The 18,797-nt window shown below is 45.9% G+C and overlaps 1 protein-coding gene across 4 annotated transcripts in view; it reads right to left on the bottom strand.

Moving 5' to 3' along the window:
- Positions 1-18,797, bottom strand: part of AFF1 (AF4/FMR2 family member 1) — a 162,088-nt gene that overhangs the window by 63,467 nt on the left and 79,824 nt on the right. For all 4 annotated transcript variants that reach the window (XM_045536784.1, XM_045536786.1, XM_045536785.1 and 1 more), the window contains 2 exons: positions 9,597-9,717; positions 8,245-9,168 (listed from right to left, as the gene is read on the bottom strand). In XM_045536784.1, the coding sequence (XP_045392740.1) occupies positions 8,245-9,168; positions 9,597-9,717 (1,045 nt within the window). The remainder of the gene's footprint in view (positions 1-8,244; positions 9,169-9,596; positions 9,718-18,797) is intronic.

Below are 18,797 nucleotides of genomic sequence, written 5' to 3'. Positions count from 1 at the left end.
GTTTTTGTCTACATTAACTCAGTAAGTAACCAAAGAACTTCAAAGCTGGGCCTCATCCTGCCAAGCAGGCTCACCCCTGCCTGAGCCCAGTCCCCTGTGTCTCACCCGCTGGATTGCTCATCGCGTCCGGCCTCTGTGACTTCTCTCTCCCTACACTGCTAGCTTGGCACGCACTTTCACCAACACCCAAAGTGCTTCAAAAGACAACGCAAAAAAAAAAAACAAAAAACCCAAAGCACAGCCTCCTCTTTTGAAAGGAAACACAGGGCGTGGGGCTCTGGAGCCAGACTACTCGGGTCAGGATCCCAGATCCACTGGCAAAGGTCTCGGGGAGTGTGGACAAATCAGTCTCTCTGTCCCGTAAATCCCTCAGGAAAACAGGACCATAGGGCCTACCCCATAGACCACCGTGAGCATTAAATGAGTCAGTGTGTATAAAGCCTTTTTACGTCTCCACCGTCAGGCGGACGGAGGACCGTGCCAGCATTACTATTATTAATGGCTCCACGTTACTTTTTCGTGCTGAATATACTTTGCATTTTTAGGCTACGTCATAATAAATTTACTATGCATACGTCTTTCTCTCCTGTTAGCTTCCTTTATATCCAGTTCAAGTACGTGTGGACTGAAAAGAACGTGAAAATGCGAATCCTTCTGTGGCTAAATTATTCCCAACAAGAAAGTTTTTTAACATTTTGTAGGAATGTTGAGATTATTTGATAATGGGAAGGAGAATTTTTTCCACAAGTTCACAGGTTCTCAAGCCTGAAAAAAATGTTGTGAGCAACATAAGAAAATCTAATTATACCACAGGATTCTATTTCTAAAATTTGTAAAGTGCAACAGGCAAATATTGGCTGTGGGGTATTTTAAAATTGAGCTCTAAGAAAAAGAAGCCACAAAGCTTGAGATTGTAAGAATGACTCAAAAAAGAAAAACATAGAATGCTCTCCTTTCTTCATTCAAAGCTCCAAATTCCTGTCCACTATGAAATCTCAGAGTTCCATTATTTGTAAATTGGAACCAAAAACCCAAGGTGATTTATCCAAAGGCCAGAGCTAGAAATAGGACCTCTAATTACTTAAATACTGAGGCCCCTAGATTAAAACATTAAACCTCAAAATCCTTCAGCCAAAGGGATTAGAGAGATTAGAATGGGGCTTGACAAATTACCACGGGGTTAGGGGAAAAAATGCAGAGAAAGTAGGCCGAATTTAAACAGGGAACGAAAGGAAGTTCGAGAGAAAACTAACAGTGGCTGTGGACCCCGAACCTCTGTGGGGAAAAACTGCCAATCTAGTGATTTCAGTAATTAAAGAAAGGAACAAAATCCATGTAAAAACAGTTGCTTATAGCGTTCTCGGAAAATGTGAACATGCAAAATTAACCTTGGAAAATAATCATTTTCAAATCGTTCTTGGCAACTGGAGAGAAGAAACACAAGACCAAAAAAATAAGCTTATGATAACATGAACCAGGGTCCTCTCCTAGGAGGAATTCCATTTAAATATCTCGTGAGTCCTGGTCATCCCCACCAAAACAGCCAAGATCAAAACTGCTAACTCAAATCATCGACAGGACTCTCCTTGGAATATCTGGTTTTCTGTACCTGAAGATTATCAGCTGGCTCAAAATAAAACACAATTAATCTAGAGAGGAGCTACGATGGCTTGAGTGGTTATGTGAGAGCCCAGACAAGCACACAGAGCCTCAAGATTGAAAAGAGTTGAATGTCTGTACCTTGGCAAAGTCACAACTTGAGAGACCCTTGGGGAGATCCAATAACCATCCACAAACATCTCAAGTGTGAAAACAACGAGGAGGAACAGGAATTTCTTCTCCTGGTACCAAATGTACTTCTGGCATTTTCAAGAAGGAGTAGAAAGTAAAAAGCACAAAGAAAACAATTCCAATTAATATCACCCAAAAAGTTCTTCCAGTTTTAATTTCATGCTTTCCTCTTGGTGTACTATGCTACTCTTCTTTGTACTAGCTCGTTTCTAGCAATTTTAGAACTTTTCAAAATTATTTTGTCTGCATTACTTAAAATGTTTCCCTCATAGCTTAAAGTGCTTCTTCAAAAAATTACAAGATGCCAGAAATTAAAGGTGGTTCCCTCTACCTCTACTCAGCTCTGTTTCTGATGACACTGATAATCTGATTTTTCATCTGAATTGTCCAGTTTGCAAATAATAGCTCAAAGGAAGGGGGAAAAAAAGAAAGCCAAAGCATAGTATAGAAGCAAAACAAAACAGTCCACAGGCCCAATCTAGCCCTCAGGCTGCCTGTTTGCAGTTTCTGCTCTAAAAGACGCAACAGTCACTTGCTACTATTTAAAAAAAAAAAAAAAAAACTTTACCCCCAGACTCAGGGTCTCACTGTGCTGCTCAGGCTGGTCTCAAACTCCTGCCTCAAGCAATCCTCCTGCCTCAGCCCCCAGAGTAGCTTAGACTTACAGGCACATGCCGCAGCCAGCTCTGTTCTTAAACTTCTACATTTAGATCTTTTCAAGTCTACAATTTGGCCAGGCTCTAAGCAGACACAGGTGACTTGCTCCTTGTGCTTTCCTGTAGGTGGCTGGGAAGCCGTCTGCTCCAGGTACCCAGCACCAGCGGGGAATCGAGCACACAGATAACCGTGCCTTGCTATATTGACTTCCTAACAAACACTGAAGTCATGTAGGTCTGCCCAAGCTCACTGGGCTCCAGCTCATGGAATATAATCTAAAGTTGCTCTATTCTAGCAAACTTACTGTAACAAAAATATTTTTAGAAACGAGAAACTAAGAAGCTAGATAAGATGGTATCAGAATCTTCTACTTTCCCCACAAGCTTGAAAATGTCGGGGACAGAAGAACGGAAAACACAAGCTGTGGGGAGAAAGAGGAGGGCCCCCCATCCGTGTCTCTCCCCTGCAGCTGCTCTGACGTCCTACTAAGGACTAAAGGCCCCATCGATTCAGCAGGATCCTGAGCTGCCGGAGCTGCTGGGACAGGGCTTCCTCTCTAACGCCCTGTGGCCTCCCAGCTCTTCCGGAACAGTTTTCATTTCTAGGCTATACAATAAACTTCACGAGAATCCCAGTAACAGACTCCTCAGCCCACCCAGGGCAGGGCCTGGGAATTCAACAATTAACAATTTGTACTGCTAACGGGCTTCCCCAGGTGATTCCGATGTGCTGCCAAGTTTCAGAATGAATGAAAAATTCCCTTTGATCTACGGTGCTGGGCTCACAACCCAGGAGGACTTTTTGCAACAGTCTCTGGCCATCCATGGCGCAAGCCACTGGCACACGCTTGCCCTCAGCCTGGAACACCAAGGCTGCTCAACCCCCAGGACCCCGTGCCACGGTCACTCCCACTCACCCCCAGAGCTCCCTCCCACAGTGCTCCTCGGAGACTGACCACCCCCAGCTCCTCAGCTCCGAGTCACAATCCCCTCTCACTGATCTTATTACAACAGCTTCTGGTTTCCCTTATGGCACTTGTCAAACTTCTTACACGCGGATCTGAGCCATTATTTGAATAATGTCAGTTTCTAACCCAACAGGTTAAGGTCCACGAGGACCAAAACCATCTGGTTTTGCCCATCACTGTGACCCCCTCCCTGGCACACACAACACAACAGGTGGTCAAGCTATTTTGGTTAAAAGTTGCTGAACGGATGATGTACATGTGAGAGAAGGAGCTACTTAACTATGTTTTGCACCAGCAGATGTACCGCTGTACACACAGCAGAACACCCCCGGTTTAGATCATTTTATAATAGGGAAGTCCTCCTTCTTGAGGTTTAAGATAACAGGACAGCTAAATACAGAAGTAGGAAAGAATGCACATGTGAACACGAAGTGAATCACTATCACACAGTTTTCCACTGCGGTTGTTAGGCTGGCGGTTTATTGAAAATGCAAGGCTCAGCTTAAGCACTGCCATGAATCAAAGGGGTCCAACGATGCATTCACAGTTGCAGGTGACACTTGGGTCTTGGAAATGAGGTGCAAACATTTGGTAAGAAAACACTCCGGCATTATGTCATGAGAGGCCACAAGGAAAAGGGTGGTTGTTTTGCACAAATCGGTCAAAAATCAGAGCTCTTGGTTTTTCCCAGTCGTCTCCATCTCAGTAGCTCATATCATCCCCCATCCTTACCTTTCGAATAAAAAACCTACCCAGCCTTCTTCGATGCCTCACTTTCCCTCATTTCGGGCCACTCCCATCTCCAATCACAAAGCCCCCTCAGTTTCCTCCCAAATAAACCCAGAATTTGTCCGCTTCTCACCACGTCCACGGCTACTGTCCCACTCCAAGACACCAAGATCTCTCACCTCCTAGCTGGTCTCCCTGCTTCCACTCCTGCTCTCCAATCCATCCTCCGTCTAGGAGCCAGAGGGGCTGCTTTCCAGAAAGAACGCAGACATGTCACTCCCCAGCTCAAATTTCCCCATCCATACTTAAATGTCACCTCCACAAAGGGCCCTTTCCTGACCACCCTGTTTGAAGCAGCCTCCTCTGGTGGCTAACGTAGTACCTGGCACATAGTAGGGATTTAATACCAATTTTTTTGAATGGATAAAGAAGAAAATAAAGGAGGAAGGATGAAAGAAACTTTGGGGTTGAGAAACACACGCAGGCAATGAAACTAACTGTATTCCACAAGGCTCTGCTGCAGGTTCAGTCTAGGCGGCAGAGTTCAACTCTTCTGGTCAAAAACACATCTCTCCACCATCACTTGCCACCACGCAACAAGTCAAAGTAGAAAGACCACAGAACTGTCAGTTCGAGCTCTGGATCTGACACTAACTACAACTTTTAGCCAAGTGAAGTGACTTCACCCTTTTAGACCTTATTTGCAAAATGAAAGGGCTGTGTGTTCAGCTTTAAAATGCTAATATTTTAAATTCAGTGTACAATTTGGTATACCCATCTCTGCTTATTCCATTCCTCCTTTTCAATAAAACACCTTCCATAAAATAAATCCTGTATCTAAAACTGGTATCTAGCCACACCATCTCAAAGCCCCCAGCCCCAGCCCCAGCCTCAGGGTCCCTGTTCATGAACACTCACATGGAAATACTACGGCTTTTCTCTCTCTCTCTCTCATCTGTTATCTCTAGACAGAAAAGAGGGATATAAAGAAATCTCAACCTTCCAACTGGACAGCCCATCTCTGATGCGACAACTCTACAGCTGGAAACTCCACGTGAGACCCTGGAGTTCCGGCCCCGCCCTCAGACTGGTCATTTCACACGCTCTACCTACATCTTCCAGCTGACACAAAACTACAAGTGATGCTCCCAGAGAAAACCAAGCACAGATTTTTGTGGTCCAGGCCTCGATTTAGTCAGAATATTGACCTTTCGATAATTTTTTCCTTTAGGATCTTAGGGGGAAAAAAGTTTTAACTGTGGGAATGACTTATCCCAGAAAACAGTATCATTCTTTAGGGTACCAACTAAAATATAAAACCAAACATTTCCCATGAGAGTAGCACAAGGAATCCACACTTAGAAGGAATCCACCCCCAATTCCCCAAAGGTGACCTTCCTGTTTGGGCTCATTTTTAAAAAATACTATTTCAGAGAAACAGTGAGGAGGTGGGGTAATGAACTAAACGGCAGAACTCAACCACCCTCACACTAGGAGCGCCAGGAAAGAGACTTCCCTTAGGACCACTACAGCAAATAAAGGCAAACCCCTCAGCTACCTCCACCCCTTTTCTCAGCTCGACCAACAGCCAGCTTCCTCTTCTGCCCCTCATTCTGCAGCCTTCCACCCCAGCTGCAGAGAGAACCCCAGCTATTGCTAATGTTCTGGTCTATAGTCAAGGTTTACCTGCTCTGGGGTTAAATCCCCTGCTTTTTTGGTCCTCTGTCTCCATACTTTCCTTGGTTCACCAGAATATTAAAAGTTGAGATTTTAAATCCAATCCATATTTTAAAAATCTTTCAAAAAAATACCCATTTTGTTGGGTGTGTGAACAGAAAATTAATGCTCAATTTGTGAAATGTGAGAAATTCATTAAAAGGGCTAAATCAAATCCCAAACCTAGCCAGAAAGCACCAATATCCCTGCTTCCCAGACTGACTCCCCCTTCATTCCAGACTCCTGGCTCCTAAGTGCCCCCCCTACACGGGCCACCCAGAACCCCCCATCTGCCTGACCCCTCACGTCCACCCTCCCACTCACCAACAGTGCCATGGGCTCCCAGGCAGCTGGCAATGCAGCTGCCACTGGCAGGAGAACCCTGGCAGGGACTAGAGGAAGCCCTCCCGTTAAAAGGAATGCTGACTGCAAACAGAGGCGGCAGATGAAAGGTTTACAGCTACTCAACTGTTGACTGCAGATGTTAGTGCCAAGAAAGCCCCACTCTCCCACCACCAAATTTCTGGAGGATTCTGTTCCTCGGAAAATACGCAAAGGCCATCATCTAACACAGGCCTATGTATGAAACATGTATCAAATACGAGGGGCTTTAAGGCCTTGGAGAAATCCTAACTCAGCTTATTCTTCCCCCTCCCCCACCCAGCCCCAGCAGTAAGTAAGTTAACCAGGATCCTCTCCCCAGACAATCTACTGGGAACCAACCTACTGGCTGCACTGACGGGCTCACTGTCTGAAGGCTGACATTTGAAACTTTCTCTAAGCACCTAGTGCCAGATAGTTTGTATTCAATTGTATCCTACGTGTTTCAAGAGTGTAATCTCTCCTGGGGCAGGGACCCACACTTCCTTGGCAACCAGCCTTAGCCACACGGTTGGGTGTTTGGTAGACAATGCAAATAAACATACTTGCTAATTTGTCTTAGAGTTGTTCAAAAGCATTTTTTTTTTTTTTTTTTTAGTTTTTCTGGAAAGGATATTAAATTGTTCTTTCTCTACAAACTAAGAACATACACTTAGCCCTGTTTAATAAAGCAAAGAAACCCTCATTCAGTTCTTTATTGTCTGAATCAGAAGACAGGCTGGCGGACCATTTTGAGGAGGGGGGACCTCACTTTGCCACCACTCAGCTCCCCATCCACACCTCCATCCCTGCACAGAATGTCCAAAAATGGCACATGACACTGAATCTGCATAAATTAGGGTCAAAGGTATGGTTCTGCCCTCTTGATCATTTCTGCCATGTGCTTTCCTCCCCCTTTCTCGTTTTTCCTCAGCCCGCAAACAAGTGACATTCTGGAGACATCCGGAGGCACTCACAAGCTCAAGAGCTAACCGAGGACAGAACCCCAACCTCCTTTTCTAAACCAAAAGCTGACACCAGAAACAGACAGATTTTCCTCCTTGAAGATAAAGGTTATCTCTCTAGGTAAGGATGCTGAAAAGTCCTTCTTGGTTTTGTTTTTTAACCCTAAGGAATTTTACCTTCTGGCATTATGTAAGACTGGTCTCTGGAAGGCACAAATACCTTTGAGCAATGGATATGCAAATTAGAATGTTTATATAATAGATGTAATAAAACACAGAATTTCCATTAACAGATAAGTTTTAAAGCTCCCCTCAAACATTTCACTTTGTACTACTATTAATTTTGGAGAAGCTGGTACTATTTTAAAATTTTGGTGATAGGCTATACGCTCGGATGCTCCCCATTCAAACATAATGGTGCCATTTAATCAAAGGAGTAGAAATTTTTTTCTTAGCTTAAAAAAGTACAGTACTTGGGTTACTTTTAAAACCCATAGTTGAATTCTGTATTCTATTTGTGACTTGGTCTCAAATGAGAGATCATCATACATCCACTCTTCTTTATTGGGCAGTAAATAAAAAAATCAGAACAGAACTTTAGTTTCAAAGTTCCTTACAATTTATAGAGAACAAATCTTAAAAATAATAATTAAAAAAAAAAAAAGACTTTGCCTTCAACTTTGTATCCTGTTGTTTTTCCTTTTTTTATGGTTTAAATCTCAGGAAAAACCAACTGGAGCTGAGGAAGTGCTGACCAAAAGTGTCTTTTTCTTCACATTATTAAGCCAGGACCCCCCTGAGACAGACAAAGACGGCTCAAAACCTTTCTGAAACTTCCTGGTAATAAATCCGTGTCTCTACCTCGACTGGGCTGTGGGTTCTACCGGTGTGTGCGGTTTTCCCTTTGGCTTTGGGATCTTGAGTTTTCTGTGGGATCCTAAAGCCAAACAGGAAGGCCTGCACCCCAAAGCCAGGCAGTCACCGTGCTCCTCCTTCAGGCGCTTCCGCCTCAAACCCGTCTTCAGACCGGAGTCGTCCAAGGTAGGAAAGGCCACTCACCTCGGCCGGCTGAGGCGGCATCTTCAGTTTGCTGAGCCTGGCTCTGGCGGGCGCCTTCGGGCCGGCCTTCTCGAAGGCCTGCGGCCGGTAGTCCCCGGGCGGCGGCTTCAGCTCCGGGGACTCGCTGGGCGCCTGCTCCTGGCCGTCCATGGGCCGGACGTAGGCCGTGGGCTTCTGCTGCATGGCCAGGCTCTTGGCGGGCAGCGAGGGCGGCGGGAACGCCTGAGAAGGCGGCTGCGGGGGGGCGGCCCCGAGGCCGGCAGCGGCCACCGCGCTGTCTTCGGGGGCCTCTTTCCCGGGGACCTTCACGGCCAGGTCCCTGGGGGATCTGGCCGGGCAGCAGCCTTTGCCGTTACTGTCACCGCCGTGCCCCTTGCCGCCTCCCTGGGTTCTGGTGAGAGCTTGCTGGCTGGAATGTGCAGGTGACAGCGGGGGTACCGGGGAGGGCAGAGAGGAGATGAAGGGAGAAAGCGCCCTGTCGGGAGCCAAGTCCGTCACCGGAGCACAGTGACCTCCGTCAGCTCTGCGGTCACCCTTCTTGTGATGATGAGAGCCGCAGGCCTCCTGAGCGAGGCGGCCCTGAGTCAGGTGCTGGCCGTCCGGCGGGCCATAGCTTTTGGCATGGAGACTGGGCATGGGCTCCATTCGCGGCTGCGCCATCTTTGGATTGTGGCTCACGGCACCGGCAGGGAGGGGGCCAGGGGCAGGAGTGAGAAGGGACTGGCGGGGCACACCGGCGGGGAAGGAGTGGGGTGCAATGCTGCTCCCCTTGTCGGGAATCACAGGGTACCTCGGCCTTCCCAGCCTGTTTTCAGAAGCATCCAGGCCATGGGCGTGGGGCTTGGCACTGAGGAACTCTTTCACTTCTTCATAGTTCCCCAGCATGTTCTGTATGCGACTAGACAGCTCATCACCTTTTGCTGTCTGGAAAAAAAAGACAGCAGAGTTAGAGAATAATTAAAAAAAAAAAAAAGAAAGAAAGAAATTGAAGGAAAATTATCATTTAATAAACTATGTTACATAACATCATCAAGGGGAAAAAATTCCTCAATTTAATGTGTAACGTAGAATTGAATGTGCAGTTTTCACTCAATTCCTCTGTTGAAAAGCCTGTCACGGAGACATATTACTAATTATAGGAGACTAACATTACCAAAGAAAACCACAAACTTTGGCAATTCTGACTAACAACATTCAAAGAATTTTCATATTTTGTTTTCAAAAACAATTTCTAAAATAAGTTATCTTATTTTCACAGCTGTGATCCTTGTTCCAACTCAATTACACTGAATCGTTTCATCACAGAGCTCAGCATGGTGATAAATCAGACGTTCACCTTCTAGTATAAATACCTTGTAGGGCTCTCCAAAAAGGGGGATCTTTTCAGGAAATGCCTCTTTTTCTTGGTGAGCTTCCTGGTTTCGTCTTTCCTTCTCTCTAATTCGAAGCAGGTTTCTGTCATCATTGTACAAACTGTTTCAGATGCCGCAAAAGAACCAAAACAGTAAAATTTATCAGTATGTATCCAGGCTTTGCTGTGCTTACGTACACGTGTGCAGGCAGGCGAGGGCAGGTCTAGGAAGAAGCGATGACAAGGGCTGCGGTTTAACGACAGCTTAGGTCCCCGAACCCCCTCCTAGACTGAGGCCTCGGTCAATCAGCTGTGACCGTCCAGTCACTGCGGGTCCTGGCTCTGGAAACACAGGCATTCACTCTGGGCTGCGGCCTCCACCACGGCTCAGGACCAACTCCAAACTGAACAGATTTTTATAGGCAGCGGTGGAACTGAGACAAGATTAACGATATTTTTACTTTCAAGCTTGCAAAATATGGGGTAGAGGTAGAAGCTTTTCATCTGAAGGAGTCAGCAGGATGTGAACTTTCAAAAGGCTGTTTTCCTGGATCAGGAGCGTGCATTTTGGAAGATTAAAATCAAAAGGCTTATTTAGTAATTAAAAGATTACCAGGTACCCAAAACAGCATTTACTTTCTTCTCAGCCTCCTCTCCTGGGAGTGTCTTGGCATGTTCACCCAAAAAAGATGATTTTTATTTCTCATTTCGAATGTCAAGGATGAGAAAAGCCAACTACAGATGTCAGCTCTGCCACCTGCTGAGAACATTTTATAATCTGACTGCCCGACATAATCAACATGAAACGTATCCTCAATCACCAGCGCTGGCACCAAAGGGGTCAAAGTGCATTCACTGAGAAACAGATCACAGAGGTGCAGACTGAAGGAGGTGCCCGCAGCCAGGCACATAAAACCAAAGCGGCTTCTGGCCCCACTGTCAGCAACACAGGCCATCCCCCCAGGCCTCATGTACGACATATAACAAATAGTGAAAATAAGAACTATAAAAACGCTTTTGTCTTCATAGACCTGCTTCTAGGGCATCTACTGAATCTTTTCCCCCAATGCCATTCGAACAATGGGAAAACAACATTTAATGGTGTAGCCAAGACTGTAGGTACAGTTAGAAATCCCAGCCCCGATGTCAGCCACCCTCCCCCACCCTCCTTCCTGGCCTCTGCTCTCTTCTGACTTCTCTGACTTCCTCGGACAAGAGCCTACTGGTCTCCATGCCTCTCCCACACCTTGTCCCTCTAATTCCACCTTCTCATGACAAGAAACCCAATCTGAAGCCCTGGTTCTACATGTCACTATCCATATTTTAAAATAACAAGCATTCGATGGCTCTTTACTACTGCGGAACAAACTCTACATCCTTGCTTTGGCGATAAAATCCCCCCATAATCTAGTACAGATCTCGTCTCTAGAAATCATCCTGCCGTCCCCCTGGCAGGCCTGCCACACGCATTCTACTTGGTAGCGGTCATGTCTGTTCCCCAAACATACCTTGTAAGGCAGCCTCTTGCTCTAATCCCAGCACAGACCCTCTGTACTGAAAGAGAACCAGCTCTTCCCGGACCGGCTTACCTAGGCAGTGTGACTCTCTTACAAAGCAGCTGTATTCCAGTCACACCAGACTCCTCCCCTGCTCCTCAGCGATATCCCAGACTTTCATGCTGCTTTCATTCCAGATCACAAATTTCCACTGCCTCTCTCTGTCAAGCACACACCCCCCATCCCTAATTTTCAGTTTACAGCAAATCTCTGGAGTCATTCAAATGTCACCCACTCAAAGGCTTCCTCCGATCCACCCAATATGTGCTAACTGATTCTCCCTCCTCCTCCCCTCTTCCTAGAATGTGAACTCCATCTGAACAAAACCTCATACTTATCTCTCTTGGTGCTAAAGCATGGTACCCTTTGCATAGAAAGCTAGTCATTCAGTATTTTTAAATTAAAAAACAGCCACTATGCTTACAGTATATTTTTACAAATTTACAACTTTTTAAATTCTGGAAGGCATAGACAAAAGCATTTTTTTAAAAATTATAACCATCGAAAATTGATCTGCTATTTCCACAGCCTTATCAATCTAAGGACCTAGCGGGTGGGGAGCTAGGCTACCAGACTGAATTTGCTAGGATGCAGGTAAGAATTATCTGCTTCAACCTTTGTATCAAAAACTCTTCCTAGATGATGGATACCATGATATCAGATTTTAAAAGAACTCTTATAACCATAAGTCAACAACTTACCTCGGTCGTCATACAGAAAATGAGGAGAAGAAACGGAAACCAGGACCTGGCTGTGGAGTGTTCTCTAACAGAGTGTGACTCATGGTTGGGACAGTTCAATTTACTTCTGACTGGCAGGCTGGCAGTAGCACAAATGACTCAACGACCACTCCAAGAATTCTTTTATGATTCTGATAATTCCCCTTGTTGCTTCATTAGCGTATAACCATAGAAGCCGAGTTGATCAGGAAATAACTTCTTTTTTCCTTCAAACTTGTTTTATAGCCACTTTGAGCCCATTTGCAGGGAGGGGCTGGGTATGCAACTGTTCCCTCAGCAACCTGCACGCCTGAGCTCCTCTCCCCAAAGACCACCCACGGCACACCCACCGGGGGCAGTCGGGACCGGCTCCCGGGTGGGAGGCTCACCAGGGGCATCGCTGAGCGAGCTCTCCCCTTTCTACTAATGGCACTGCCAGTGGCAACAGAGGAGTCCCTATCGCTGGTAAGAGCTCACCGACAGCCTTTGGCTCTGCTTCACAGGACACATCTCTGCACACTTCTAAACAACCACTGCCTCTGTCCCAGAAAAGGGAATTCCAAATGGTGAAACTCTCAGCCCAGGATCAAAAAGTGAGGGTGTGAACAGCAGCACCTCAACTAACAGGCTGCTCGGGATCCTTGCTCAATTTTCCCATCAAATCCACATACGTGACTATCCTTTAGCAAAGTCACACTGGTTTAAGATCGCTGAACCATTCCAAAATCGACAGGCTCAGCCGTATCTCTCAACATCAGCTGGGTTTCACCACGCTTCCAGATTTTCATTCTAAAATAATAAGTGCTAGAGAAAGAACCAGAAGAACCCAATTAGGCCATTCTTTCACAAAATTCCTAACACCAGCTTATTACTATGTGATTCCAAAATCAAGATGCCTCACACTGGGAGGAAATCCTATTAAATTCAGGATTCTGGTTAATTAAGCTTCTGCTGCATTAGTTTCAAAAAAATTAAAAACCCATACCAGGATTTTACTGGCAGATGTGTAATTCTATACCAATTTTGACACAAATGATGAATTTTTTTTTATTTGCCATCACCTTTCACCTGAAAGCCCTGTAAGTGGTGAGGTAGAACAGCCGTCTCCAACCTTTTTGGCACCCAGGACTGGTTTCATGGAAGACGATTTTTCTACGGGGCTGGAGGGGATGGTTTGGGATGATGCAAGCACATTACATTTATTGTGCAGTCAAAGCTCTCTGCAAACGATGGTCTGTATTTGCAGCCGCTCCCCAGCGCTAGCATCACTGCCTCAGCTGCACCTCAGATCAGCGGCATTAGAGTCTCACAGGGGGTGTGACCCAGATCCCTCGCATGTGCAGTTGACAGTAGGGTTCGTGCTCCTGTGAGAATCTGATGCCCCTGATCTGACAGGAGGCGGAGCTGCACGGGGGGAGGGGGGATGTGAGCGACAGGAGCAGCTGTAAACATAGGTGAACCTGCCCTGCAGCCGGGTTCCTAACAGGCCATGGACCAGATCTGGGCGGGGAGGAGAGACTTGCGCAGAGAGAAAAGACATCATGAATGCCATTCACAGAATGAGTTTTATGAGGTCCAGACTCTGAAAGAAACTCACTCTCACCCACACTGGCTGTTGGGCAACTCCATCTTCGTGTCACTCCTCAAGGCTCCTGGCCAGGGCAGAGGAAGGCCGAGGAGCCGGCAGTCTGCAGGGGTACAGAGGGTAGCCTGTGAGACCTCGCCCTGGGCTGCCTCCTTCCGCCTTGCAACTCGCAGTTTTGCCAGCCGCGCTGGGGGGCGTTCTGGTTTATTTGGCTTTTGCTTGTTGCACATGTGCAATGGGCTTAGGGAATGACTTGTTATGAGTTCCCAGGCAAGTTTTTTTTAATGACTATTTTCTTTTTCTTGGTTCCACTTTGAGACCAGGGGAAATGTAAATCTAAAAAATAAAAATAAAAAACACAGTTCATAGCATGAGGAAACCTCTGTTCAGCCTAGACACATCATTGTTTTGTCAACCAAGGCGTAAGCAAGGAAGAAAAGATTTTTAAATAAGGGAATTTTTAGGAAGCAGCCGATGTCCTACATGATTCACAAACCCTGTAATTACCATTGAATAATTACAAGTTAACTATCACTTTTAATTAAAAGTGGCCTTTTTTGGTCCCATGTTGAGGAAAAACATGTTTTTGCTCTCGTACACACCCAGCATAACCTCATCCCAGCATCAGCCTGGCTCGACTTTCTCACTGCGCAAAACAGAGAACACAGCGAGGTACAAGTTCTCCTTAGCCGATTTCTGCACGGCACTTGGCACTAGGGAAGAGGTTCTCAAACTTAAGTGACAGTCAGAACCACCTGGACGGCTTGTTAAAACACGGGTTACCGAGACCTACAGGGTTTCTGATTCAGTCGACCCGAGGTGGGGCCGGAGGTTTGTGAGTTGAGCAATTTCCCAGGTGGTCCCAAGGAGTAGAAGAGGATGCATCCCCTGGGGCTCACCAAAAACCACTGCACTGACAGCAGCAGCAGCAGCCTGGCACCACTGGTCATCTGTCACTAGGTCGGCACTGACTCAGGCACATCACATCAGTCTCCTAGTTAGTTTCCACAACAGCCCTGTCACAGTGGGATTATTACCCCATTTTCCAAATGAAAAAGAAAAACACAAGTCTCAGAGACTGACTTGCTAGCAAAATGGTAGACCCGAACATTCCAATGCCTGGCAACAGAGCTATGTTCTCAACCGCAGGTCAGCCTCCAAAGCTTCCGGGCTGCGTTAAATAGGGCAACAATGACAAAGAAGGAGCACTGAAGTGTGCTAACTTATAATCACTCGTAATTCTTTAGTTTCAAAGAGGTACACATCAACTATTTGGTGTGTCACCCCTGCCAACAGAGAAATCGCAGAGCCACAAAATACACATTGGGTTGCACGGATCCACACAGGTCTGTCCGTGACTAAGGACCTAACAGATGGTCCCTTTAGGAAAAGGACGGCTGACGGGCTGAGGTTGCTCTTCAAGTTGTAAAATCTGTGCTATGATTCTTATTTTAGATCCTTTTTAAAATTTACAGATTTGAGGTCCCTGACCCCATCGTAGCCTCTGGGTTCACAAGTCACCTCTAATGTGCTACGGCTGAAGTCCCCAGTCCTCATGCGTGGAAAAATTTTCTTTCATGAAACCAGCCCCTGGTGCCAAAAAGGTTGGGGACTGCTGTGCTAAGGGACTCTACACGATTTCTTTCAAGGACAGGCTGTAGAATAAACTGGTACCAAAGTAGCCAAAATATGACCAGCACTGGGCTCTGCTCCCACTAACTTCGGGCAGGCTGGCCAAGGCCATGTTCCTGGGGCCTCCATGCCAGCTTTCTGGTCAGCTAGGAGTCCCCATCTGGGGAGGAAAAAAACATCAAGTCACATGGCAAGACAAGTCCAAGTGTTGAAGTGCCCCCGGGTGGGGGAGGGCGCAAAGTCTGACCACCCTGCAGATATCCCGAGTTCTACCAGCAGTTTGCAAAAAGGTCTTTACATAGAGAGTAACTTTGCTTTCAGTAGCCAAGTTCTTGCTTTCAGATCACATATCTACTACTGTTTGCCATCTCTGAGGTTCAACCTGATGCATCAAAAACATCTCTACGGAGTGCACTGAACCACCTCCTGCACTATATGTTTATATATATTTTAAGTTCAGTGAACAACTAGAAAGAACAATGGAGGAAACCGCAGGCTTCAGTGTGCAGGGCCCGGGGAGAAGAGTCACACGTGAAAACTCACCCTGCGGAACCAGGCAGCCGGGGGGGACTGTGCCACTCGGACGTCTTCGCTGGCTGAATTCCCCACCCTGACTCAGCGCAGGGGCCCCAGTGCAACGTTGGAAGCCCAACCTGCACCAGGATGCTCTCACTTTCGGAGAGGTGGTGAGAATCCTGAGGAATTCAGAGCCGCTTGGCTCAGTCCCTGAATACAGTCCCTTAGTCGACCCCAGGCTGCAGCCTGTCAGGACACATTTACTCTGACTTTCCAAATGCTTCTCCTTGGGGGTAAGGGTGAGTGCGTTTAAAACATTGTGATGAACCGTAAGAAATCACAACTCTGGGAGGATTCGTGAGAGTGATTCCTTTTTCTCTTTTCCTTGCACTAAAAAGAGTTTCCTCTGCCAGCGTATGTGGCAGAGGAAAAGATGGTAACAGCAAGGCCCAGGCTGGGCTTGCTATGTGGGGCAGAGTCGGCCCTGGCATCATCGTCTGGCTGCGAGCACCTTCTCCCCGTCTGGAGCCCACGGCCTGCTGCTAAACTAGGTTAGTCATGCAGGACCTCTGAATGCCATTCGGTGCTTCCATGGCAACCCACAGCCCACAGGGCTCGCTGTGCACAGCTGACTACCCACTTATCACCCTTGACTGGTCACTTCACGTAGGCCCTCCTCTGATAGACGTCACCAACTCTCTCTAGAATTCGAGTTTAACATTTTAATTCTCCCTTGGAGAATACACTGTCATTTCTCCTATGTATTTATCTTTTTCAGAGGCATGGAAGAGACATCTGGCAGGAAGGAAGGGGAAAATCCTAAAATCAACAGTGTCCATTAACTTTGGAAAGGATCAAGTCTTCTTACTGTTTTGGAAGCACCGTACCATTCAGATTTGAACGTGCAAAGGATAGAGCAACACATGAAACTCACGAAAGCTGGGCAGCTCTCACTTAGAGGACACATGTCACAAAGAGATGGAGAGGAAAGACAGGATGCTGGGGTCCTTATCATGCAAGTGACTTTTTTAGTTTTAAAGTCAGCTCTCAACTTTTTAAGTCCATCTTCTGGCCCTTTGTGTCCACGTGTCTCTAGTCCTGCCATCTCACATCCAGGAAACATTTTTCACACACTGGCTTTATGAAAAGAATGTCAACATACTTCAAAGCACAATGTGAGTGTGTGTCATTAAACTATACCACTTCCAGATCTACAATTTAAACATGAGAAATCAAAGTGGCTCCGTGTTTGAAGACAGAATAAATGTTGCTTCAAAAAATAGAGAATTCCTCCTCTCTCACTTCACCCACGTGAAAGAAGCTGCAACAGGCTTTCTCATGATAAAAAAAATCACTCAGCTAGATCCTCCAAGGTTTTCATTCTCAGCAGGTATCTCCCCCGCCACCTAACATGCACAATGTTCTTTACGTGTATAAAGAAAAATATCCAGGACTTAATCTTAAAACACAAAATCTTACAATCTGATTTTATACAAAAATATATACATATATCAGCCAACTGCAATGACAAGATAGTATTGAGTCAGTTGTTTCCCTGGAGGAGCCCCCAGGGCATTATCTCAATGTATCAGCACGCTCTGCTGTTCACTTCTGTTTGCCACAGAAGGTTCAGCCTTATTTATTATGATACTTAAAGAACAGTTTTATGTGACCCCCTTTTGCAAAATTAAATCAACCTTGAAAACGCTGCTCATGTAACTTCTTGCCAACTCATTCTCCTCTGAGAGGGTGACACGTGACAGTGAAACTTACATTCTTTTTTTTTTTTTTTTTTTGAGACAAAGTCTCGCTCTCTTGCCCAGGCTAGAGTGAGTGTCGTGGCGTCAGCCTAGCTCACAGCAACCTCAAACTCTTGGGCTCAAGAGATCCTCCTGCCTCAGCCTCCCCAGTAGCTGGGACTACAGGCATGCACCACCATGCCCAGCTAATTTTTTCTAAATACATATATTTTAGTTGGCCAGATAATTTCTATTTTTAGTAGAGATGGGGTCTGGCTCTTGCTCAGGCTGGTCTTGAACTCCTGACCTCGAGCGATCCTCCCGCCTCGGCCTCCCAGAGTGCTGGGATTAGAGGCCTGAGCCACCTCGCCCAGCCGAAACTTACATTCTTCTTCACCATCATAAACTCTCTCTAGGACTCAGGGCCAGTAAGATATTTTGCATATCTTAAGTACGTGCTGCAATTTTAAATTGAGACAGACTCTACCTGGGCAAACTTTAACTTATCTTTCAAAATGAACCTGCCAGGTACTTCTCAAGCCTGTTGATATGCAGCAAAGCTCTGAAACACCTCACAAAACCTATCGAGAAGAGCCTGAGATTAGGCTAAAGGAGGCTGAGTGCTAATACGGTCTGTGGAGCATTTGTTAACATTCTGTTTTAACACTGTTTTCACAAGAAAGTATTCATTTATTATTTGTATAAAGTTCTGACTATAAAGCAAAAGAGCCTCATCATATACATATAGCAACGTCAGACCGGGGCAAAGAAATAATGGAGTGTTAATCATTTCTGCGATAACTGTCACTCGAACTCGAAGCTCTGAAAACTGATTTTTGGGTCCAGGACTCAGTCTTAGATTGTTACCAAATAATTACGGACCCATCTACATAAAGCAGAACTTCCTGACCTACAGTATCTTAGAGAATATGTTCCAGCATTCAAACACCAGCAGCTGATGTTTAACTGGGGTAGTCAGTATCACCCATTTTGTTTCTTTTACTAGAGCATATATTTTGAGAGGCATTTTGCACCCTACTTATGGAAAAGCACAAGAACTTGTCTTCCTTGTCAATCAGTTTCGAAGGGGGAGGACGGGAAACCATGGGCGGGAACATGCAGCTCCAGCAGAAAAGCAGGCTAAGGAGAGAGGAGACAGGTGAGCTGATGTAGTCCCACGTACAGGACGTCAGGTCTCTCGTCTTCCAAAGATGTTTAAGAGATAAAAAAAAAAAAAAAACCCACTACTGACTGAGCAAGGCCATCCTGCACACAGAACAATTATATAAACCACACAAGTGAAAAGAAATCACTTCTGACCTCAAAGATTTCACAATCTACAGCTAGGGGTGAATGAAATATATTTTTAATGTTATGTGAAACATGAACATATTAATATGACTGACAAAATCCAGAAAAATTCAGTCTCTGAGGTGGGTCCCCTACAATGAGACT

Source organism: Lemur catta, chromosome 24 (assembly GCF_020740605.2).
Source record: "Lemur catta isolate mLemCat1 chromosome 24, mLemCat1.pri, whole genome shotgun sequence".
In the NCBI taxonomy this organism is placed as follows: domain Eukaryota; kingdom Metazoa; phylum Chordata; class Mammalia; order Primates; family Lemuridae; genus Lemur; species Lemur catta.
Note: the sequence above shows the minus strand (reverse complement) of the source record. Positions and strands in the feature narration are given on the sequence as shown.